At 49.9% G+C, this 24,521-nt stretch overlaps 1 protein-coding gene across 3 annotated transcripts in view; it reads left to right on the forward strand.

The window, feature by feature from the left end:
- The window catches only part of SLC25A25 (solute carrier family 25 member 25), a 32,827-nt gene that overhangs the window by 6,052 nt on the left and 2,254 nt on the right, over positions 1 to 24,521 (forward strand). Inside the window, exons 1-9 of one of the 3 annotated variants that reach the window (XM_029202747.1) lie at positions 8,980 to 10,154; positions 18,695 to 18,821; positions 18,914 to 19,001; positions 19,981 to 20,092; positions 21,302 to 21,460; positions 23,059 to 23,211; positions 23,438 to 23,545; positions 23,645 to 23,812; positions 24,356 to 24,506. In XM_029202747.1, the coding sequence (XP_029058580.1) occupies positions 9,936 to 10,154; positions 18,695 to 18,821; positions 18,914 to 19,001; positions 19,981 to 20,092; positions 21,302 to 21,460; positions 23,059 to 23,211; positions 23,438 to 23,545; positions 23,645 to 23,812; positions 24,356 to 24,506 (1,285 nt within the window). In that variant the 5' untranslated portion in view covers positions 8,980 to 9,935. Of the gene's footprint in view, positions 1 to 8,979; positions 10,155 to 16,098; positions 16,387 to 18,694; positions 18,822 to 18,913; positions 19,002 to 19,980; positions 20,093 to 21,301; positions 21,461 to 23,058; positions 23,212 to 23,437; positions 23,546 to 23,644; positions 23,813 to 24,355; positions 24,507 to 24,521 lie in introns of those variants that run through there. The other 2 variants (XM_029202745.1, XM_029202744.1) reach the window with 2 other exon arrangements.

Raw genomic sequence — 24,521 nt, forward strand, 5'->3', positions numbered from 1 at the left:
GAGGCCCACGTACCGCAAAAAAAAAAAAAGTGGGCTAGAAAGAAGGAGAAGGTCTGTGGGATGTGGGTAATAAAGGGTGTGTCAGTAATAAAGGGTGTGTAGCACCCAGGGAGAGCACAGTCTCCTGTCAGCTGACAGGGCTGCGGAAAGCCCGGGCCCTATAGCTTTAAGGAAGATTAAAACAGAAAAAAAAAAAGAAAAGAAAAAGAAACCCCAGTGGCAGGAGATTTCTAAGAAGTGGTCTTGTCACTCTACACCCAATGATGTCTTTGGCCCAGATGTTTCCCTGGATGGAAATGGGCCCCCTTGAGCACCGCTCTTGTCAGCCTGTTGCCCGTTTCATGAGCCATAGATGGTCTTTTCTCAAATATAGAGTTCACTTTGAGGTTGTGAAAATGGAAGCTTCAAGTAGAGCTTAATTAAAACCTTTGGAGATTATGTCACTCACCTCATTAGTGTGTAGAAGTGGGACTGAGGCTGGTTGAAAGCAAAGGCAGTGGCAGAACCCAGGATTTGGACTTTGCCCAATTTAGCTCAACATACACTGCCTCCTTCCTTCCGTGGCTGGAGGTACTTAACTAATCCTTAAAACTTTGAGGCCTGGGCTTCCCTGGTGGCGCAGTGGTTAGGAGTCAGCCTGCCAATGCAGGGGACATGGGTTCGATCCCTGGCCTGGGAAGATCCCACATGCCGTGGAACAACTGAGCCCGTGCGCCACAACTACTGAGCCTGTGCTCTAGAGCCCGCGAGCCACAACTACTGAGCCTGGATGCCACAACTACTGAAGCCCGTGTGCCTAGAGCCCGTGCTCCACAACAAGAGAAGCCACGACAATGAGAAGTCCGTGCACTTCGACGAAGAGTAGTCCCTGCTCACCGCAACTAGAAAAGCCCGCGCACAGCAATGAAGCCCCAACACAGCCAAAAAAAATAAAAATAAAAAATAATAATAAAACTTTGAGGCCTTTATTTTCACAGTTTGTGACAAGGAAGTATCTGTGCCATGGCACCAGCTGAGCGTTTTAAGACCCCCATAGTGCTCAGGAAGCAGGGCCTGAAATGATAGGTATGCTCTGGTCTATAAAAGACTCAACACAATACCTAAAAAAAGAATTTGTTGTCTTAAAGTGCGCCTTCCTTTAAAATAAATGAATAACAAAGGTAGGACAGAAGGAGCTTCTTATCTGCTTTAAACTCTTGGCTGGGAAGCTTGCAAAGGAGGTGAGTCATGGCTTATTTTCCCAGGGTCCAGGGGAAACTGGAGCCGGTGGCTGTCCCTGTTCCTGCTGCTGCTTTGTGAAGCTTTCCACATTCCATCTACCCCTGGCCTCCTGCCTCCTTTCCTCCAGCCCTCCCTCCTCCTGGGCTGGAGTCTGATGTGACTCTTCTTACCAAACACAGGGAAAACCACCTCCATTGTGTGAGAAAACTCGCAAAAAAAGAAATGCCAGTGATGAAAAAAAAGGGGGGGAAAAGGGCAGGGAATGGTTTAGATCACCCAGAGTAAGCACAAAGTGTTGAATCTTTGTCTTTGGTCTATAACAGTGAAGATTCCTGTTGGTTAAAACCAACTCGCTACTGTGCCCACCTTCACCATCCTGTTGGCCTTTCCCCACCGTCGCTTCTGGTTAAATGACTTGTCCAGGGTCTTACAGAAGCACTACAGGGAGAGATTACATTCTTATAAAAGCCTTTAGTGATGCATTTATGGACGTGGTTAACTTTTTTCCTTTATGTCTTGGATGTATTTTTTTTTTGTTAGAGTGTCTTCTTTAAACTATATAAGCAGTAAAAATAGGATCTGGTAAATAGTTCTACAGCTAAAAAAATGCCTTTTCTGAATTGTTTCTAAGTGCTGACGATATAAACCAGTCATTTTTACACAGAATTCTCCCAGCTGCCCTTCACACCCTGAGCAGCTCTGATGTATATTTGCTGAAGGCAGCTGTCCATCCGGTGGGCTTCATGCCTGTGTCTGGGGTCTTCTCTCTGAGGTCCTCCCCCAGGACAGAGTAAGCAGCCGGTGACAGTTCCATTCTCACTCATTCAGATGATCTCAGTTTTAGAGTGTGATCCTGAAGTCAGCTTTAAGAAACCACAAACATTTAGTGTTGCTTTAATAATAAATCTGCTAGTTTGCCTTTTCATGTGGGAGCAGAGAAAGAGCGAATAAGGAAAGCGTGGCTCCCACAAATGGGCTGAACATATACCAGTGGTTTGGCTCCCACTGGTCAGTTTTGGGTTGGTTGGGAAATTCTGATTATTTAAGGTGATTGGGTGTTTACATGCCAGCTTCGATACCATATTCTCCCCCTGCCCCCCTTGGCATCTATCTAATCTGAAAGGAGAATCAGGCTCCTATAAGAGCAGAAAAAGAAGAGAAAGTATGCTGTGTTTCTATGTGGTCTCTTGTTTCTACAGATCTTTAATTTATGTGCTACATCTCAAAATCCTATACTTAAAATCAGGCTAATTTTGTACACCCCTAACTTTCTTTTATTTTTTTAAAATTTATTTATTTAATTAATTTATTATTTTTGGCTGCCTTTGGTCTTCGTTGCTGCATGCAGGCTTTCTCTAGTTGTGGCGAGCGGGGGGCTACTCTTCATTGCGGTGTGTGGGCTTCTCATTGCAATGGCTTCTCTTGTTGCAGAGCATGGGCTCTAGGCGCATGGGCTTCAGTAGTTGTGGCTCGCGGGCTCTAGAGCACAGGCTCAGTAGTTGTGGCGCACGGGCTTAGTTGCTCCGCGGGCTTAGTTGCTCCACGGCATGTGGGATCTTCCCAGACCAGGCTCTAACTTCTGTTCCCTGCATTGGCAGGCGGATTCTTAACCACTGTGCCACCAGGGAAGCCCCTAACTTTCTTTTAGAGAAAAGAAAAAGACATCTTTGTTAGCAGGCATTGACCTTGAACTTGGGACCTCAATGGAGACTGGCTTTTCACCAGGAATAAATAAGCGTCCAAGAGACTGTTTTCTCGGTGGGGCGCTTCTCTTTTCCACAGTCACAGGAGTCCCCTTCAGGGAGTTTTGGCCAAAGCTAGATTTTCTGGTTTTACTTCCTAAAATGGAAATAGATTAGGGGATTTCACCTTTTTCATTACTGCAGTTTTGTCGTCTTCAGTGCCAAATGAGGCTGTTGCCTGGCTCCTCTTCATTGTCTAATTGTGGGCTGAGTCGAGGGCATGAGGCTGTTTAATAGTCCTGCCTGACACCCTGAAACCACTGCTGCCATGGGACGGCACAGGACAGCACCCAGGATCTAAGTGTTTAAATTCTCCGGTTGATTCATTTCAGAGAAAGATAGTCACCTGCCACAGTGGTGCCTTTGAAATAACAAATCGTTACTACCAACGTATAAAGAGATCCTTCAAACTCTTTTGCTCCTGTACCATCCGAAAATGATTTTATTTTTTATTTCATGCTTTTTTAAAAAATATATTTATTTATTTGGCTGCATCGAGTGTTCGTTGCGGCACACAGGATCTTTGTTGCGGCTCGCAGGCTTCGTTGCCCCACAGCATGTGGGATCTTAGTTCCCTGACCAGGGATCGGACACGCTTCCCCTGCGTTGCAAGGCAGTTTCTCAACCACTGGACCATCAGGGAAGTCCCCAAAAAGGATTTTAAAAAACAGTGTACCCCGTTGCACGTTAAGTTGACATCTAAACATTTTTGTCATAGGTTTAATAGCTGCAGAGGGTATAATTTCTGGCATACTGTGTATCTGCCTTAAATATTTTAGTTTGTCGGTTTTGGTTTTGATCAAAACCTTAGAGTTCTGCAGATTTGACTCATCCAATTTATGGAAAATGCCTTCCATATAACCTATTGGCCAAGACAGTCTTCATTTTCAAGTCAAATCCATTTGACTCTCTGTCAAATAAAATCTGACTTCATTTTTCAGTTAAAAAAAGTCTTAGTGGTCTTCCCTTTGACAACATCTCTTCTGAATGCTAATTGTAATTCTAAGATAGATAGATGGGTAGTAGGTAGTGAAACTTGTAAACAAGGGACACGGGGAGAGCTCTCTGCCCTGTTATAAGACGCCCTCAGGAATCTGCAGTTGTCCTTCTGTGTGATGTCCCAGGGGCTTTTATACCCTGGGCAATTCATCAGGATAATTTGGAATGGGTTCCCGCCGGGGTTCATTCCATTAGAATTTGTTTTCTCTGAAAAGTACGGGAGATCTTGTGACACAGTTTTATCCCCAAGTCTCTATTTTCTAGATTCTTGGAAGAGTGGGTTGCTTCTGCAGGTGATTACCCTCAGCTTAACCAGGTTCTGTGGATGTTTATAAATCTACAGTTACTGGAGCGTTATGCTTGCCAGCCCTGTCTCTGGATATGGGTGGTCCCTCATACCCAAGAAAGTTAAGTGAGGTGGAATTGTATTATAGTAATAGCAAAAGAAACTAATGATCTCTACCAGATATTGGTGGTTTAGGCGATGCTGTGGTGTAAGGAAAGAGATGTACTGCATTAACCCACAAGGAGATCAAAGGTGCTTTAAAATAAAAATATTGGCAAAGTATGCAAATTGAACAGATTTTCATTGATCCCTGTCTTAGGTGCTGGTCAAGGGAGATTTTAGGATAAATAAGGCCTGGTCTCTTCCTCACCTAGTTATTATTTCTTTTCTTCTGCCAAATTTGGGTTTAATTTGTTCTTTTCTGGTTTCTTGTGGTGGAAACTGAGGTCATTGATTTGATACCTCTCTTTTCTGATGTAGGTATTCCCTTCTAAGTCCTGCTCTGGCTGCATCCCACAAGTTTTGCTGTGTTGTGGTTTCACACCATTCAAAATACTTTCTAATTTCTCTTTTGATTTCTTCTTGAGCATGGTCTCTAGGCACGCAGGCTTCAGTAGTTGTGGCACATGGGCTCAGTAGTTGTGGCTCACGGGCTCTAGAGCGCAGGCTCAGTAGTTGTGGCTCATGGGCTTAGTTGCTCCATGGCATGTGGGACCTTCCCAGATCAGGGATCGAACTCATGTCCCCTGCATTGGCAGGTGGATTCTTTTAACCACCCGGGAAGTCCAAACTGTCACTTATCTTTGAAAGAGATTTAAATAATAAGGAAAAAGTTCTTTCCATCTACCCACACAATTACCATTTCTAGTGCTCTTCATTCCTTTCATTCCATTCTTCATCTGGTTATCATTTTTCTCTATCTGAAGGATTCCTTTAACATTTCTTGTAATGCAGATCTGCTGGTGGTAAATTCTTTCAGCTTTTGTATGTCTGAAAAGTGTTTATTTTGCCTTCCTTTTGGAAGGTATTTTTCTAGGTATAAAATTCTGGATTAACAGTTTCTGATGGAAAGCCCCCTGTCATTCTTGTTTTTGTTCTTCTGTAAGTAATGGGTCTTTTTCTCAAGGTGTTTTTATATCACTGGGTTTCAGAAATTTAACTGTGATGTGCCTGAGTGTAGTTTTTTGTTTTGTTTTGTTTTGTTTTGTTTTGATGTTTTTTATGCTTGGGGTTTGCTGAGCTTCTTGGATCTGTAGGTTTTAATAAATTTGGAAAAAATCTGGCCATTATTTCTTTAAATATTTGTTCTGTCCCCACCTCCATGAACTTCAGTTAGGTGTATATTAGTCTATTAGCAGTTCTCCCACAGCTCGCTAATGCATTTTTCATTTTTTTGTATTGTTTTATTTTTTCTCTCTGTGTTTCATTTTGTAAAGTTTCTATTGTTGTGTCTTCAAGTTCATTAATCTTTTCTTCTGCATTGTCTAACCTGCTTTTAAAACCATCCAGTGTGTTTTTCGTCTCAGACATTGTAGTTTTCTTCTAGAGTATCTGCAATGTCTCTGTTTAACGTTCTTGATCTTTCTTGAGCATGTAGGATACAGTTATGACTTGCAATATCCTTGTGTACTAATTCTGTCATACACGTGATTTATGGATCAGTTTCAATGGACTGATTTCTCATCATGGGTCACCTTTTCCTGCTTCTTTGCATTAGGCTGTTAATTTTTTATGGGATTTTTATCGTGGATATCTTTGTATTCCTATAAATATTCTTGAGCTTTATTCTGGGATGCAGTGATTCAGAAATAGTTTGACCCTTTCCGAGCCTGCCTTTTTTTTTTTTTTTTTTTTTTACGGTACGCGGGCCTCTCACCGTTGTGGCCTCTCCTGTTGCGGAGCACAGGCTCCGGACGCGCAGGCTCAGCGGCCATGGCTCACAGGCCCAGCCGCTCCGCGGCATGTGGGATCCTCCCGGACCGGGGCACGAACCCGCGTCCCCTGCATCAGCAGGCGGACTCTCAACCACTGCGCCACCAGGGAAGCCCTGAGCCTGCTTTTTAAAGCTTTGTTAGTCAGGCAAGAACAGCATTTAGTCTGGGGCCAGTTTTGCCCCACTATTGAGGCGAAACCCTCTGAGTACCCTTCCGGAACCTTCCTATATTATGAGGTTTTTCCACTCCAGCTGGTGGGAACAGGAACTATTCTTAGCCCTGTGATGCCTTTGGCTGGTTCCTTCCCCACCCACAGGCAGTTTCCTCATACTCACTTGCTCTGATTTTGGGGGGCCCTCAGCAGAGCTCCAGAGCTTGCTGTCTGTGTAGCTCTGTCTTCTCTGGTACTCTGTCCTGCAAACTCTAGCTGTCCTGGCCTCCCAGCTCCTTTTCTTCAACATAGGGAGACTACTGGGCTCTGCTGGGTACCCACTCTCTGCACCATATCCTGGAAACTCCAGGCAGGAAGCCTGGGCAGTTGAGGGGCTCATGTGTTTAGAAATCTCAGGAATCACTGCCCTTCGTTGCCTAATGTCCAGTGTCTTGAAAACCATTCTCGTATATTTTGCCTTCCTTTTGGAAGGTATTTTTCTAAGTATAAAATTCTGGATTAACAGTTTCTGATGAAAAGCCCCCTGTCATTCTTGTTTTTGTTCTTCTGTAATGGGTCTTTTTCTTAAGGTGCTTTTAAGATTTTACTTTTTATCACTGGGTTTCAGAAATTTAATTTGTTTTTTCAGAAATTTAAGTTGTTACAGGCAGGAAGGTGAATTGGTTCCTGTTACTGCATCTTGGCTAGAACCCCCTCACCCCCTGAGTTCATAACTCAGTTCCGTGGTACAGAGTAGTCCATTAAATGAAAAGCCAGTAACCTCCTCAATAAGGGATTTATCTCATGTTTGTAGATGGGGGCCTAAAACATCACCATCTCCCCCAACTCACCAGATTTTCAGTGCCTAAAAAAAGATTAATTTTCACTAAAGGATTACTTATTTATATAGGGATTTTTGCTCTGGACTGGCTCTTCTTTAGTATTAAAGCTATTTATTTCTATGAACTCACAATCATTTTCTATTTATTTATTTATTTGTGGCTGTGTTGGGTCTTTGTTGCTGCGCGTGGACTTTCTCTAGTTGCTACAGGCAGGGGCTACTCTTCGTTGCAGTGTGCAGGCTTCTCATTGCAGTGGCTTCTCTTCTTGTGGAGCATGGGATTTAGGTGCCCGGGCTTCAGTAGTTGTGGCACACAGGCTCAGTAGTTGTGGCTCACGGGCTCTAGAGTGCAGGCTCAGTAGTTGTGGCACACTGGCTTGGTTGCTCCGTGGCATGTGGGATCTTCCCGGACCAGGGCTTGAACCCACGTCCCCTGCATTGGCAGGTGGATTCTTAACCAACGTGCCACCAGGGAAGACCCTGAACTCACAATCACTTTCTTTTCTTTTTCTTTCTTTTTTTTTTTTTGCTGCACTACACAGCATGTGGGATCTTGGTTTCCCCACCAGGCATCAAACCCATGCCCCTTACAGTGGAAGCGTGGAGTTTTAACCACTGGATCACCAGGGAAGTCCCTCACAACCATTTTCTAGATAAAATAGCTAATATGTACTGTTCTAAGAGCTTTGTACATTATTTCATTTAGTCTTTAACCGACTCTGTGAAGTAATGATATGGTTCTGTTACTATCCTCATTTTGCACATGAGGCTATTAAAGCACAGAGAGGTAAAGTAACTTGACCAAGATCACACAGCCAGTAAGTGATGGCCAGGATTGAACCTGGGGTCTGGCTCCAAAGACTAGACATTTAATCAACACACAAAACTGCTTCCAGGTAAAGTTGTTCTGTATATCCAGTGAGAGGGCAACTGATGCGCGTTCCTCAACTTTCAAACAAGCATGCCGTCTTGCTTTCCCTTGTCGTGTTTTCTTTTTAAATAACGGTTGTATGTATGCACACATGTGTGCCTGGTCATACATGCTCATGATTTGGTTTCACTAGATATAAGAGGATATTCAAAGAAAATAAACCTCCCATCTATCTTTCTTCCTTCAAACCCCGAAGTTCCCCCCCACCCCACCCCAAACCGTCTCTTCAATTTTAGTTCGTCTTTCCAGAGAGATTCTTCACGTACACAAGCTTAGAAATAGATGGCAGCAAACTATCCCCTTTCTTCTGCACCTTGCTCTTTTCATCTAACAAGATATTTTCAAGTCATTCCATAATAGTAGGTGTAGAGCTGCCTTACTCTTTTTGACAGCTGCCTAGGGCTCCATTGTGGTTGTGCATTAATTTACAACCTACTCCCCTTCTAAAGAATTTTACATTGTTTCCAAACCTGTGCTATTGTAAATCAGACTGCAAAAAATATCCTTATATTTTATCACACGTATGTATCCCATATATATCACATTTGTATATGTGATTTCCCACATGTGCAAATATATCTGCAGGATAAATCACTAAAAGTGGAATTGCTGTGTCAGAGCGTTTGTGCTTTTGATATGTTGGTAGCTGTGACTAAATTGCTCTCCAGAGAGATTATACTGATTTACACTCTCATAGCAGCGTATGAGGGTGTATATTTCTCTATACTCTCCCCAACACAGTCTATTAAACTTTTTTCATGCTGTGTTTGTTTTCAAAATAATGGCTGTGAACACCGTATCAAAGGGTTACCTTTGTGAGGGATGACCCGGCACTGCATTTGTCTGCCAGGAAACTAAGAAACAAATGACCAAAGATTAATTCCCTTTTGTTCATGATCATTTACTCATTTCAGCCCACAGGCTTCATCTATGCCTGGTTCTGGGCACTAGGGGTAGAAAGATCTGCGACTTGGTCCCTGTCCCCAGGAAGTTCATCTTGTAGAGCGAGACACAGAGAAGTGGCTATGATATGGTGTGCATTGTGTTACACACAGTTGCAGAGAATGGGATAATGGAACAAGGGAAAGTGTTGCTAGATGTCTTAGGAAGTGTTGCCAGGATCTCTTGATTGTGCTAAACTTGATGGGGAATGTCATCCCGGCAACAGCCAGGTGGAGAGAAGGAAGTTGGACTCTTGAGGACCAGCCAGCTCAAGGTGGATTCTGTGCGACTGGAAGCTCCTCTGGAGGTTACCGCGGGCACCTCCCTGCAGAACTGCCGGCTGCATGCAGGGAATCGGTCGGCTGTGATTGGAGGGATGTTGCTGGTGGGGATAATGAACTCGGTAGTGTCGGCAGAGGTGATTGGCCGCGCCCTGCTGCAGTGAGAATGCAGGCTGGATGCTCGGGTCCTCACTTGCGTGATGATCATTAATTGAGCGAGGACAGCTGAATAATTGGGAGCTCGAAGTTGCTTCTGCCTCCGGGAGAGGTCTGTTGGGCTATCGCTTTTTTCCTTTTTTCAAAAAGCCAAGCATTTGATCACCGTCCACCTGCAAAAGTGAGTTTTTATTGAAGAAGCTCCAGCTGCTCTCTCGTTGTCAGCGACCCGGCGGGGCTTTCAGAGTGAGCTGCTTCTCAGGCCAGGCACGACAGCAGTGCTAGCAAATTTGAGAAGGCAGGAAACAGCCACTGCATGCAGAGCTGCCAGCCTTACAACTCCCCAGGCTAGTCGTCCAAGCAGCTGTGTAGCCAGAGACCCTTGGTATTGTGGTCACATCCCTCCTCAAAAGTGAACGGTCACCGTCGGCGACGTGGGGAGGAAGCCGTGATGTTGCAGGTGCTGTGGCATTTTCTGTCTAGCTTCTTCCCCAGGGCCAGGTGCCAAGGCTCCAGAGAGGGGAGCGGGAATGAAGTCAGAGGCACCCCGGCTCCGGCACGGGGAGCCCAGCTGCCAAGCTTTTTGGGGAAACAGGACGGAAGGGCTGAGGCCACGGAAAAGAGACCCACCATCTTGCTGGTGGTCGGACCCGCAGAGCAGTTTCCAAAGGTAATGGCAATGTCGAGAGGACCTCCTAGGTTAGGGGCTAGCCTAGGATCATTTTCCTGGAAAAAGCTGGAGTGTGGGGGAGGAAGAGAGGACTTATGAATGAATCCGTTTGGTACCGGGGGCCTGGGGAGAAGTGTTAGACAATGAAGAAGCCCAGCTCCAGTCCAGAATCTTTCTGTGGCCACTGCAAAAGCTTTATTACCCAATTGTGACCACTTCAGTGCGGCCATTTGAAGAAGGAAGGTTGACTGCAATGGAAGATTTACCTTAGGATTTGTCTCTTTGGCCCCAGAAAGCCATTTGAAAGGCAGGGACAAACAATTACACCGTGTCTTAGGTCTTAGCCTGTTTAAACAGCACAGGGAGGACGGAGCTCAGCGGGCAACAGAGCAAACCTTCCAAGGTGAACCCAGCTGCCGGGAGCTGGGGAGGACCAGCCTGCTCTGCATCCCAAAAGTCAGACCCTCTGCCTTGGTGGGCAGGGGACCCGTCTTGCCTTTCTTTCTGGGAGAAAGGGAGCGATGAGGCAGAGTGGAGGCTGGAGTCTCAGTGCACGGAGGCCGGCACTCCTCACGGGTCTGCGGGTCTGCTGAGCGCTGGGGCCTTCCGTCCATTTCGTGCCCTGAGCGTGGCTTATGTCATCTGATCCTCACAAGAACCAGGGTAAGTGATAGCACCCCCATTTCACAGATGAGGAAACTGAGGTGCAGAAAGGTTAAGTAATTTGCCCGGGATTAAACAGTTAAGGAGGGGTAGAGGTGAGATTTCATTTCAGTCTACCTGGAACTTTGCCATGTACTGCCCTCATCTTCCCTTAAGAAAGCAGTTTTTAATGGGACCAGTCGAGTTCCCAGGATCAGAACAGAAAGGCTATTTGGCTGTGGTTTCTCCTGCCTGCGGTAGGAGAACCTTGTTCACCTCCTGAGGCTTGGTTATTTTGAATCTTTTCTCCTTTCTCAGGATAAAAATGAACTGGAAAAAGGAAGGAGATTCTGCGCTGTGTGTGGTACACTGTAGAGTCCAAAAAAGGTTCTGCTGAATTGAACTACTGCATTTAAGAAATGGATGTTCATTCTTCCTTTGCTAAGTGGGAGGAACTTTTGATGCAACAACTTTGGCAGTGGTTTCAGGTTACGCATTGAGGAGACTCCTTAGTCTGTGATGGGCTCATCCGGGGCGACAGGGGTCTCGGCATCTGTACTGTGCCTGAGATGTGACAGGTGTCGCTTTCTACCTTTTGATCATTTTACAGGAGCTCGGAAATGGCCGTGGCGTTATCTATTATGAGGAACTTTTATCTCCAGACCTGCTTGCCTTATGGCCAAGGGCTTAAGGGACTGGCTGGCTCCTTTTAAATTCACCCACTTTTGACTTTAATAATTAACTGCTCCACTTCCCAGACTCACACCGACTGGCAGCTCTTGTCAGCCCTCCCCCTGGGCTGGCCTGGCATCAGGACTGTTCTGAACGGCTTCTTTCCTGGCCTACAGAATCGGGAGCAAGGCGGGCTGAACCTGAGACCCACACCTCTCACTGACACTTCTCCCCAGAAGGGAGATGGATCAGCTGCCTGGGGGTGTGGGGGGCCCCAAGAGGGAGGTGCGTCAGCTGGTTTTGGTTTGAAACAAGCAAGAAAGCGCTTCTGGGTGGTGTGTGGACCCTTTAAAGGCAGACAAATTAAGAACTGGAAGAGTGTTTCAGCAGCGTGCGTCCTTTTCCAGCACAGCTGCTCTTGAAGGTAGGGGTTGGAGGTTGGGATCGCGGGCCGGTGGGGCCTGGCTCGCCATTTCTCTCCGGCAGACGCTGCCACAACCTCATGGGAATCTCGTAGAGACGTTCACTTTGGTTCTCCGCCTTCTAAGTTTCCCAGTGGCGCTACTTTGTTCGACTCTCATTTCTCTCTTAAATATGTCTGCTGGTGAGTCAGGTTCCGGCCAGCTTTTATTCTCAGAACTGTTCCAGTTTCCCCCCTTATCTTTGTCTTAGAGTCGATCTGCAGTTGGAGAAGAAAGCCATTAGTCTGGGGTGGGAGGTGCCCTGAGCGGCATTCAAGCTTTCAAATCCTGAGGGGCCGTCTTCTCAGAAGCTCAGAGAATTTTGCTCATTGTGTGTCTAATTGCCAAGTGCAGGCAGGTTTCATTGGAAACCGGCTCCACTGGGCTGTCATGGCAACCCGATCATCAAATGACACTACGGCTACAGCAGCAAATGAGGCTCGAGGGCCTTACGGGTGGGTGGGGCTAGAATAGCTGGATGCTGGCAATATATTAATATTTTTGGCTTGGTCTGAGTCATTGGCGGGGCGGGGGGGGAGTGCGGTGGAAATACTGTATGAGCTAATGCCACGCTCCCGGAGGTACTCTACCTGCCCTGTTGTTGCTCATGGTATTCCGGCACTTACGGGGATCTTTGGCATGAAACAGTGGTAGAACAAGGAAAGCTGGTGGGGTGGGGGCATGCGCAGATCTGAGGGTGAGAAGGTGCTTGTGAGAGGAACTGCTACTTAGCAGATTAAGGGAAATCGAATGCCACTGAATTCTAAGGCATCTGGAGTGGCTGCCATTGTTTCTGAGTACTGGTTGTTACAGGAATGGACACTGCAAGAAAGGAAACAAAAGTAGATCTGGGTCACAAAATTAGAACAGGTAAAGATAGCAGAGAAGACATGTCGATGGCAGGAGTGGGAGAGAGCACTTTACTTGGGCCTCCAGAAGCACCGGGAGCTGGTGTGAAACATCAGGAACGGAGCACAAGCACTGCTTTATGAACTTTTTTTTTCTTTTTTGGCTACGCCATGTGGCATGCGGGATCTCAGTTCCCCAGCCAGGGATAGAACCCGTGCCCGCTGCAGCGGAAGCACGGAGTCCTAACCGCTGGGCCGCCAGGGAAGTCCTGAGCCCTGCCATATTCGTCTTCCTTATTTGTATTTCTCACGTATGTGTTCAGAGCTGTAACAGATACATTTTTTGTGTGGTTTTTTTTTAGCTAAGGCTAAAATTACTCCCCCGCATCTGCTGCCTTCCCATGTGAGGTACTGCTCACTGTAATTCTCAGGGTCAGGCTGACAAGTGTTCTTTGGAAGCTGAATTCTAAAATCTCTTTATGGCAGTGTCAGGCTTGGATGCTGTTTTAAGTGGCCATTGTAACAGGAGCCAGGCTCTGGTGAGCCTCCGCCAGCTGGCTCTGGGGCCCGGGCAAACCAGGTGGCCTCTCCTGGTCTGTTTCTTCATCTCGGAGATTCAGAGATGACCCCAGGGCCCCTGTGGGGCCCAGTGTCTGTAATTCCAAGGAGAGAGCATTTGCCTTGGACACCAGGTGCCTGGAGATTGGCTCAACTGAGAAGTAAAGGTTTCTGTGTGACAACAGAGTTCTGCATGACCTATGCAACTCAGGAAGATGGGTGGTTTAAATAAATAAGCAAACGCCAGTTTACGTTTGTCCAGTGAAGACATTCTGTTGGACTCAAACACAGTTGCAAAATAGAAATACGTTGGAGCCCTTTAAGATTAACATTGGAATAGAATTAATGTAAGCGTTGTAAAATAACGTCTTGACGAGCACATGCAGAACTTTTCAGAGAACATTTCCCGGCCCTGTGATGCCATCGGTCTGTAGAGTAATGAGCTCTGTTATAATCAAGGACACTGCATTCTGTTGATTCTAGAAGATAGTTGCCCTTGTTTGATGATGCTTTAATAATTGTTCCTTATATATTGAATGCTGATTTCACTTTCATTTGGTATTGTTTTCAAATCTCTTCTCAGATTTGTCTTGTAAATACATCATACAACTCATTGGTACCAAAAAAAACCCCTCAATGGTACAATTATGTTTACCAACATGACTTGAAAAACATAGTTTAGTAGGAAAGGAACATCTTCAATTGAACAACTTATTTATTCAGTCAAAATATTTGCCATTTTGTATTGGAAGGACTGCAATTGTCATTGAAATGAGACACTTCAACAGATCTGTGTGATTTATTTTCGTTTCAGAAGCAATCGTGAATAATTTTAAAAAGGAAGATCAGCATTTAAAATTCAGTTTTTTTATTTATAAGTGTGAACTTCCTTTAAAATAAAAATAATAATACAGTATCTTTTTGAGTTGAGGTGGACAAAATACCCTGAGGACTCTATTTGCTGGCACTCGGGAAACCAAACCTAAGGTCTTCATCAAGAGTGGTCGTGTTTGTTTTTTGGGGTCTCAGAGGCCTGCCAAGCACGATTCATTCATTCATTCAGAAACTGCTTATGTCAAGCACCTCCGTGATCAAGGCAAGGGCTCATTCCAGGCAAGGAGGTACAAAGGCCCTGCCTTTAGGACCCCAGCAGTAGAGATAAGATGTACGTAAAAATAGCCGTAAAGCAGAACATTCTGGATTGGGTAGCTTAAGAGACAGCTGAGTATCATGGATTTAGGTGGAGGCTGAGCAGGAATTGGCCTGAATAATCCTGAGTTGCCTCTTGATACCTCATCGCATCCTCCCTAGTGGGTGGATGAAACAGCCCAAGACCTGTTTTTACAGACTCACCATCAGATCTCTTTTAGAAGGACTGAAATATCATATAAGTCATTAAAATCTGTTTTCATAATGATGTATATAAGCATCAACATCTTATTTTCAGAACCTTTTTCAAGTTCTCAACAAAAAGCTTTTTAGTGAATTTAAGAAGTTCCTTTTACTTTGGTGGATCCCCAGATGACATCCATCTGTTTTTAATCCATCCTGGTCGCGAGGTTTCGTCTGTATTAGGAAGTGGTGCACTGTAGATGGAACATAGCGAGATGGATTCCTTTTTCATCTCTGTGACGTGGGCTCTTCCTCTGCAGCATGCATCTGACATCTTCCTTGGAAAGGAATGAGGTGGAGGTGGCAGGGTGGCCCTTAAATAAAGATCAGACCCTGACTCTCCAAGACCTGAAGTTTCCTCTCATCCTCACCTAAAAGGGACATTCTAGGGCAGTGTTGCTCAGTAGAACTTTCTGTGATGATAGAAATAATGTGTGGCCATGCGACCCAGGAAATGAATTCTTAGTTTCATTGAATTTTAGTTTATTTACAATTGAGGACTTCCCTGGCAGTCTAGTGGTTAAGACGCCACTGTTCAGGGGCGCGGGTTCGATCCCTGGTCAGGGAACTAAGATCCCACATGCTGTGTGGCGTGGCAAAATAAAGTAAAAGTATTGAGCAGCACAGTTGTAGACCAGAAAGCTCCGATGCACTGAACTTTAGAGTGTCCTGAATGAATGTGGGCTGTGAAGACCACATCCGCGGATCTTAAGTGAGGCCCAGGCTGACCCCAGATTGGCGCTGCTGAGGAGTGGCCTAGAGTGTCCTCTTCCTGCCCCCATCATTTCAGCCTCTCGGTGCTTGTGGGGTCCCCAGGCAAAGCCTACAGGGGAGGGGCTGCTCATGTGCAGGGTGGCCTGGGCAGGGTCACTAGAGCCAGCCAGAGCTGTGCCTGGAAAGCCGTGTGGCCCAGGCAGCCGGCTGAGGGGCAGCTCCCCTGCAAGTGAAAGACCCCTCCCCACCCCCACCGGGGGCTACTTCCAGGACTACCCCCCCCCCCCCCACTGACTTCTACCCTCACAGCGAAACGGGGCCGTTTCAGGTGAGCATTGATTCATTCTCTACCTCCACTTATTTTTCTGCTGGGAATGATTTACCAAGGAGAGAAACCACTGTATTGTGTGACGCGTTTGGGGACCTTGTGGAAAAACAGGCCAAAGGCTGTTTGTTTGGAGGGATTGGCAGCCAGAGGGTGAAGGTTTCTGGGGCAGATCCCAGGGCAGGGCAGAGTGCTCTGCCCGTCTCCGAAGGGTTAACTGGGGAGCAGGTGACGTCAGTCCTGATCTTTATCCCTCTGCACTCGGCCACGCACGCCTCCTTGCCGGGCTCTGTGCTCATTGGCTGTGGGCGGGAGGTACAGTGAGCAGACTTTTTTCAATTAAGTGAAAGGACAGGGTGGAGGCAGCCAATGACAGCTGCGCCCCAGCATACCTTGTGCAAGTGTGCTGGGCCGGGCAGCATTCTCCTGCCTCCACGCCGCCTGAAACAGCTCCCACCAGCATGCTCTGCCTGTGCCTGTACGTGCCCCTCATCGGGGAGGCCCAGACCGAGTTCCAGTACTTCGAGTCCAAGGGGCTTCCCGCCGAGCTGAAGTCCATCTTCAAACTCAGTGTCTTTATCCCCTCCCAGGAGTTCTCCACCTACCGCCAGTGGAAGCAGGTCTGTACCTCTGTACCGTGGAAGGCAGCGGGCGTTTCATCAGTGTTGGCTGAGTGAATGGATGAGCTGGTAGAGGGTCCGCATACCTCAAAGGTCCCCACCATTTCTAAGTGTGCCAGTTTTTCCCCCAGCTGTTGCGTAACTATAGGCAGCTAAAGGGCTATTACATCATGGGAGTGACTGGCTCTCATGTGACTTCCAAGGAAGGCTGGAATTATAGGGAAGGCACTTGTGGGAGACAGAAAGGAATTTTCTTGCGGAGGGCGGGGTTCTAAGCAGTGCAGGGCCAGGAAGTGCAGGGGCACAAGTCTAGCTGCTTTATCTGAGCTGGGGGGCAGGAGGGGAGGGGAGAGGCCCTTCATTGGAGACCCAGGAGTTGGAACCGTGGCTGCGGAGGCTGGAGGTGACAGGGCTGTGCCCTGGGTGAAACAAACCAACGGGCAGGGGTGAGGGGACCTTCCTAGGCGTCTCTTTGGAGCAGGAGGCAGCAGAAATCATTACTAATTTAAATATGGGGAAACAGCTACAGAGTCTGAGGGGGTCGCCTGCCTCCTAAAGGGACACCCCAACTTCTCCGTTAATCAGATCCTGTGCTATCCCCCAGTGCTCACGATGGCAGTGACGGTCAGATGGTGTGCAGGGGGTGGTGATTTGCATATCCTAGGAAGGAGACCGGACTGAGGTAGAAGCAACGACTTAGAATATTTTGAAATCAGCTGCATGAGCATGTCCTTGAGTTGTCTGTATCACGGGCACCCACCCAACAAGGCACATGGATCGCGTTGGTGCCAGAGCCACCCAGATACCAATGAGCTTCGTGCCCAGTGTTCGCCTCATTTCTAAATGACATGCAGATTCTATTTCCGCTCCTCTCATAAATCTAGGGTGCTTAACCTAAATGTAATCTGTATTTTGGTGGAGAGCACAAATGTCTGCAGGAAGTTAACATAACTCCAGACAGCTGATAGAACACGTGCCAGCCTGTGTCTCACATTCCAGCCACAGCCTCCCTGAGTTGTTCTTTGGATCATGTTAGGTGACACAGTGTCTGGAGAGGACCAGCTAGCCAATGGCCCATCAATTTCCAAACCCACTGGCTCAGAAGACTTTGAAACCCACACTGGTTTGTGGATAGTGACTGTATTTCTTGCTGAGAGAATTGGGCAACACAGGGAGACTCTAACCATTTTCCTTAGGAGATTTTTGGTCCTAGTTTTGGGGTGTTGCTGGGTTGGAGTGACTCATGTATGTTCCCCACCTTCTTGAGATTAACCTTTAGAATGGCAGCAGACACTCTACAGAGGTGGCTCTGGAGGTCCATCAGGCCTGGCTTGAATCCTGCCCACCAACTTCCCTAACTGTGCGACCTTGGATAAATTACTAAACCTCTGTGAGCTTCTGTTTCCTTCTCTGGAAAATGGGGGAAATGATAGTACCCACCTCCCAGGCCTGTTTGCGAGGATTCAGCGGGTCACTAGAGGTAAAGCATTTAGCGGGACCCCGGGCACAGACCAGTTGCTGAGCATTGAAAACGGACTGCAGCTGCTGAACAGAGCTCATGTCTAAGGGCAGGTGCAGGTTTTGGGAACCTCACTGCCCAGGAAAAGGTCCCTTAAAGCTTCCTTGGGTCACTGAACAATTCCTAAGTGGAGCTGCCCTGCTTTTCAGTGCCTGGTTAAGGGAGCTGAGGTTGGTTATAGCACCTGGCTCCCCTGAGATCAGAGACAGGCAGCGCCATCAAGCAGGCCCAAGAACAGTTCCCATTGCTTTTACCACTTCTCCATCCTCCAGAGTTCTCTCTGGCAGTATTTCTGCCAAGCAGCCATTGGCAGGGGCCAGCTCTGCCCTGTACCTTTACCCTGGTCGCCCCCAATTGTTCTTGGGCCAGTGCCACTTTTAGGGATAAAAAGAGCAAGCTGCAGAGTTTCTGAGGGAATCTGGAGCTCCAGGGCCACCCCACATTTGGGCAGAGAGCATGTGGGGCTGAGGCCTGGCACCAGGGACAGAGCTGCAGGGGAGCCGGGCAGCTGGCCTGGTGGAAGTACCAAGCCCACTGCTGCCGGCCTCTGTCAGAAGGGCTCCTCTTGCGGGCTCTTTTTCCTCTTTCTCATGAGGGAAACACGGTGGGCTCTTGGCTGGGTTCTGGCTGGCCCTAGGGGATCCAGCTGGTGGCCCTGGGAGTGGAGGGGGGGAAGTGTCTCGGGTCATGGGGCCACCTCTGTTCACGGCTGAGCAGTTGTTTCCTGGGAACGGGACACCACGAGGGACAGGAAAAGCTGAAGGACAAAACCTTACTTTTGTTTTATAGAAAATTGTACAAGCTGGCGACAAAGACCTCGATGGGCAGCTAGACTTTGAAGAGTTTGTCCATTATCTCCAAGATCATGAGAAGAAACTGAGGCTGGTATTCAAGAGTTTGGACAAGAAGAATGATGGTAAGCATTGCCCCCGGGGGCCAGCGGCGGGCCCAGCGGTCCTGGGCCTCTCCGCAGGGCTGGCTTCCGGCTCACGGCCTTTGTTGTTCCAGGACGGATCGACGCGCAGGAGATCATGCAGTCCCTGCGGGACCTGGGAGTCAAGATATCTGAACAGCAGGCAGAAAAAATCCTCAAGAGGTGAGTGCGTAGCCGCCCCTGCGTCTGGTTGAACAAAAGTGTGACGAAAGAAGGCTTCTTGGACTCACTCCCTCGTGCCATTCACTGTATTGACCCTGTTTCCGCGAACTTTGGCTTCTGGTGGTTGGAAGGGATGAATAAGTAACCCCTCCCAGAGACCAGCTGCTCCCCGGGTTCCTGGTCAGCTCCGGTGGTAGAATCACAGATCACCTGGCAGAGTGCCTGAGCGCCAGCCACCCGCTAAGAGAGGAGACTAGCTGGGGATTTTAGTAGGTGAAAGGCCAGCAAGGGACACCCTTCTCTGCCCGGTCGTCCAGGGGCAGGGCTCACGTGGCCGCCCTCCACTGTGGGGAACTTCCTCCTAATAGAACACTCAGATGTGCTGCCCCGAAGGGCATCCCGCAGGCCAGGGGTGGTCCTGGGGACTGGCATCACTGCTGTGCTGGGAACTCGCACAGAACAGCCCCAGAGCCGCTTCCTGTCCTCCGGAGCCTCCCCAAGTCCCAGGGGCCCGAAGCCGGCTGGTCAGGGACGGCAGCCTCTGGCCCTTGCTCCCCTCCGCGTGGAGGGTGCGTCCTCGTGCTGTGCCGTGGCATGTGCTTGCGTCACTAACCTCCGCTCAGAGCACTTATTTGTGTTGTTTCTCCTCTCTCCTCTGCATCTTCCTTTGTCTGTCTGTCAGAATACGAACGGGCCACTTCTGGGGCCCTGTCACCTAGTAAGTATCCGTGTCACTCTCGGGACCGCCTCCCTCCTTGACCTCTGTGCCCGATCAGAACGGGGTTCTCGTGGGCCATCAAATCCCGTTTTTGTACCAGGTGGGATGTGGAGCCACCTGGCCTTTTCTCCTCCGGGGCAGAGGCGCCTTCTGTGGTTTCCTGGTGGCCACGCGCCTGCCCTCGGCTCCCCTGGAGGTGGGAAGTACGGCTGACAGACGGGGCCTGTTTACATTTGGGCGACCCACATATTTGTCTTGCAGCATGGACAAGAACGGCACAATGACCATCGACTGGAACGAGTGGCGAGACTATCACCTCCTGCACCCCGTGGAAAACATCCCTGAGATCATCCTGTACTGGAAGCATTCCACGGTGAGCCCCGTGCTCCTGGGGCCGGAAGGGGGTTTCTCCCTCGTCCGTTCATAGGGTCCCCTTCGCCCAGCATTAGCCCCCATCGTGGTGGGGGTTCCCAGCCCACCTCCCCTTCAGTGGTGGGGCTGTCTGCTTCTCTGCCAGCCTTCCACATGCTCCCTCCATCTGCCTCATGCCGGCCAACCTGAACGGCCCGCCCATGCCCCAAACACGGGGCTCCCTCTGCTAGAAACAATGCTCTCCTGTCCCCACATGCTGCCTGTTCTTCAAGGTCCGCTGTAAGCACCCGCTCCCTGAGCCTCCTTGTTCTTCCAAAGCCTCCTGAGGGCTGCTCTGCAGAGATCCAGTAGCAGAGCTGTTCAGTTTCTCCCCCCGGCCACCCCATTTTTTGTGTCATTTCTCTCTATGGCAAAAGAATACCTCCCCACTGCTCTTTCACCCCCGGTCAGAAACACACAGAGCTCTGCGCCCTCACTGGTAGTGGCCCCATTGACCCCTCACCCGCGAGCCCCCTTCACGCATGAGCATCCCTTTCTGCTGGTCCTTGCTGAGTATCCCCTGGTGGCAGTCTTATCCATCCTGGACCGTCAACTCCAGAAGAGGAGGCCACAGGTCCTCCTCCTCTGTCTCCCGAGGTGCCCTCAGGGGACGCCTGGCATCTTCGTTGGCTGAAATTAGGTGGACGCTCTGCGGGTAGGAGCCGCTGCCCCGTGGGTCTGGCCTGCAGCCCCAAGGTTGGAGCAGAGCTGGCTCTGCCTGCCGAGCCGGGAGGCCGCCTGGGAGAGAGGGCATTGCACAGGCAGCACAACCTCTCGTGTTTGCAGAAGTCTTGCATAACGTTCTGCCAACGTGATCCGGTTACACGTCAGGTTCCAGAAGAATTTTTGTCCCTGACTTGATCCTTCCAGTACAGCCAACCTGGTGATCCTCAGCCGCAGTGCCTTTGTCAGCTGTTCTGCAGGAGCCCCTGGCAGTGTCCCGAAGGGCTGTCCGCATGGTTTTCTACCTGCATTCTTCCAGCTGTGCTCTCAGTTCTAACCTGGGCCTCTCCAAGGCCACAGACAGCTCAGAGCTTTGCTGCCTCCACATAGCGAAGGGGTAGGGGGTCCCTTCTAGGCGGCAGAAGGCTGTGGACCTGGCTGTCTGCCGGCAGCTCTGCCACAAGCGTCGGGAGCCTACTAGATTTATCGTTGTTGGTCTTCCTCACAGATCTTTGATGTGGGTGAGAATCTGACGGTCCCCGACGAGTTCACGGTGGAGGAGAGGCAGACGGGGATGTGGTGGAGACACCTGGTGGCTGGCGGTGGGGCGGGGGCCGTATCGAGAACCTGCACGGCCCCCCTGGACAGACTCAAGGTGCTCATGCAGGTACGCAGGAAAACAGGCCCCAAGCCACCTGGTTTCCACCTTGGGTTTCTTTGGTGGGTTGGTTTCCCCTCCCTTATCTGGGGCCCTGCTTTGGGCCCATACTTTCCTAACCCAGTAAATCAGATTGGGATTACTGCTCAGACAAGGATGACATTAGATCTTGGCCTAGGTGGCCTTTTGCACATTAGATCCTGGCCTAGGTGGCCTGATCTAATTTTATCTGAGGCCCTTAAGCCAGGAGTCACATTACAGGGCCATACTGGAGGCAGATGACCCCAGTGAGAACTGGGGTGTGGCAGGAACCTGTTTCCTTAGGCGCATCTTACATAGGCCACCACGTGGGGGGGCAGTGCGAACAGATCCTCACCTGGCCTGGACACCATTCCCTTGGCTGGGCACCCAGCTCCACGTCCACAGGGCAGGTTCAGCTCATGCTGAACCCAAGTCAGGAGCAAGGTTGTGAAATCGAGCTGCCTGAGGACACACCAGTGGACTCCAGTGTCTTTTGGACAGTGGCCGGTCACCCCCTTGCCCCCTGACTTGCGTTCTGGCACTTTTCGTGCCAGGAACCCTGCTCAGAAAAGGTGTCATCCTTTCCTTACCCCCTCAGCGCCTCCTGGGCCTGCCTCGGTTTGAGGTCTATGGATGGAAGAATGAGAACTCCCTTCTGGTGCTGAATCAGGGAGGCGAGTGGTTCAGGGAGAGGAGCCCTGGGCCTGGGACCCGACCCGGGGTCCCACTGTCCCAGCTGGGTGACCTCAGGCGAGTCACTTCAGCCCCAGGACTTCTACTGCTCTGGAAACTAAGGGGTTCGAACAAATTGCCTCATCAGTGTGTTTTTCTTAGCCAGATCCCCAGGAATGCTGTAGAGATTAAAAGCTGTCCTTGGGTGAAATGACAAAATGCCAGGGAGGGGCTTTAAATTAATGGGGGTGGGGGAGGGGGTGGGGGGCATCAGTTGGCTGGTTTGATGATGGTTGAAGCTCATTATGGGTTCATGGAAGCTCATTATGTAATCCTCTATACTTTTATATATGTTTGAAAATTTTCCATAATTAAAAAGCTCAATTTTTTTTTTTAATTTATTTTTTGGCTGTGTTGGGTCTTCGTTGCTGCGCGCGGGCTTTCTCTAGTTGCAGTGAGCGGGGGCTACTCTTCGTTGCGGTGCGTGGGCTTCTCATTGCGGTGGCTTCTCTTGTTGTGGAGCCCGTGCTCTAGGCGTGCGGGCTTCAGTAGTTGTAGCACACAGGCTCAGTAGTTGTGGCTCACGGGCTTAGTTGCTCCGCGGCATGTGGGATCTTCCCGGACCAGGGCTGGAACCCATGTCCCCTGCCTTGGCCACCAGGGAAGTCCAAAAAGCTCAACTTTTTTTAAAGTAGTCCTTGTGGAGGTGTTTAGCATGGGGTTGGCACCAGCAGGTGCACAGCAGAATCTAGTGGGACCTAGAGCAGCCACGTTAGACTCTCAGGGTACCGAGCTGGCCTCAGAGTGCCACGAGGGCGGAGCCTGCCTGCCGTTGATCTTGGCTCTTTGTCAGGCAACGGTGGCCCTGTGGCCGCTGAGCTCCTTCTGACCGCTTGTCCTTCCCCCCCCCCCAGGTCCACGCCTCCCGCAGCAACAACATGTGCATCGTGGGTGGCTTCACCCAGATGATTCGAGAAGGAGGGGCCAAATCACTCTGGCGCGGCAATGGCATCAACGTCCTCAAAATTGCCCCCGAGTCGGCCATCAAGTTCATGGCCTATGAACAGGTGAGGACCCCGCGCCCCAGGGAGAGTCGCCCATCAGCAGCTGCCCCCTGAGCTCCCCTGGAATGAGGCCCCTGCCCTGTTGGTTCCCTGGGGCCTGGGACCAGTCCTTGTACCTGAGGGACAGCAGGTCTTGGCTAAAGCTGACAGGCTCCAGGAGGAAGGGCAGGGCAGGAGCAGGTATGCTGGTCTCTGGGAGGGGTATCAGTCTGTTTGCTCCCTGTTCCAGATCAAGCGTCTCGTTGGGAGTGACCAGGAGACTCTGAGGATTCACGAGAGGCTTGTGGCAGGGTCCTTGGCAGGGGCCATTGCCCAGAGCAGCATCTACCCGATGGAGGTGAGGGCCACGTTGGTCCTGGGGCGGGCAGTGTGCGTGGAGGTGAGGGTGCGGAGTGGGCTGGGCTCACACTTCCGTCACTTCCGTTGGGCTCTGCAGGTCCTGAAGACCCGGATGGCCCTGCGCAAAACAGGCCAGTACTCGGGCATGCTGGACTGCGCCAGGAAGATCCTGGCCAGAGAGGGCGTGGCCGCCTTCTACAAAGGCTATGTTCCCAACATGCTAGGGATCATCCCCTACGCTGGGATAGACCTGGCCGTCTACGAGGTGAGGCCCTAGAGGACTCAGGCCCCTTGAGCAGCAGGAGAGATTCAGAAACCCCCTCCTGGCCATGTGTCACCCCTCCACCCCCCTTTGTCTCCTTCCAGACTCACCTGTCCATTGCAGGGGTGTCCTGTCACACTGCCTGCCCCTGGCAGCCCCCAGGTTCTGTACCCCCAGGGGCTTGGCAGGCAGATCTACAGAGCACGATGCCCTGGGGGCTTGCTGGGCCCCCAGCAGACTCCGGAGCACAGGAGTCCGGCTCTCGGGGGAGGGAAGGGAGGGGCTGCCCCTGCGGCATCCCCATCCTATCCAGAAATCCCCAGTGACAGCAGAAACAAAGGTCCAGCAGGCCGGGAGCCCAGCCAGCCCCAGGCCGGCCCAGGCCAAGTGAATCAGGTTACAGTGGCCTCGCGGATCCCATGTGATGGGGCAACGCCTCCTGTGTGGATCCGGTAACTGTCCCTTCAGCGCCCCAGTCTCTCACTGCCTCACAAGCCCTTTCTTCCTGGGGCCTGCAGGCCCTTTGGCTCATCCCCGCCCTTTCAGACACTCAAGAATGCCTGGCTGCAGCGCTATGCGGTGAACAGTGCAGACCCCGGCGTGTTTGTGCTCCTGGCCTGTGGCACCATGTCCAGCACCTGTGGCCAGCTGGCCAGCTACCCACTGGCCCTGGTCAGGACCCGGATGCAGGCCCAAGGTAAGGCTGGTCTTA

The sequence above is a fragment of the Monodon monoceros genome, unplaced genomic scaffold (assembly GCF_005190385.1).
Source record: "Monodon monoceros isolate NGI ecotype Baffin Bay Population unplaced genomic scaffold, NGI_Narwhal_1 Super_Scaffold_5, whole genome shotgun sequence".
NCBI classification, from domain to species: domain Eukaryota; kingdom Metazoa; phylum Chordata; class Mammalia; order Artiodactyla; family Monodontidae; genus Monodon; species Monodon monoceros.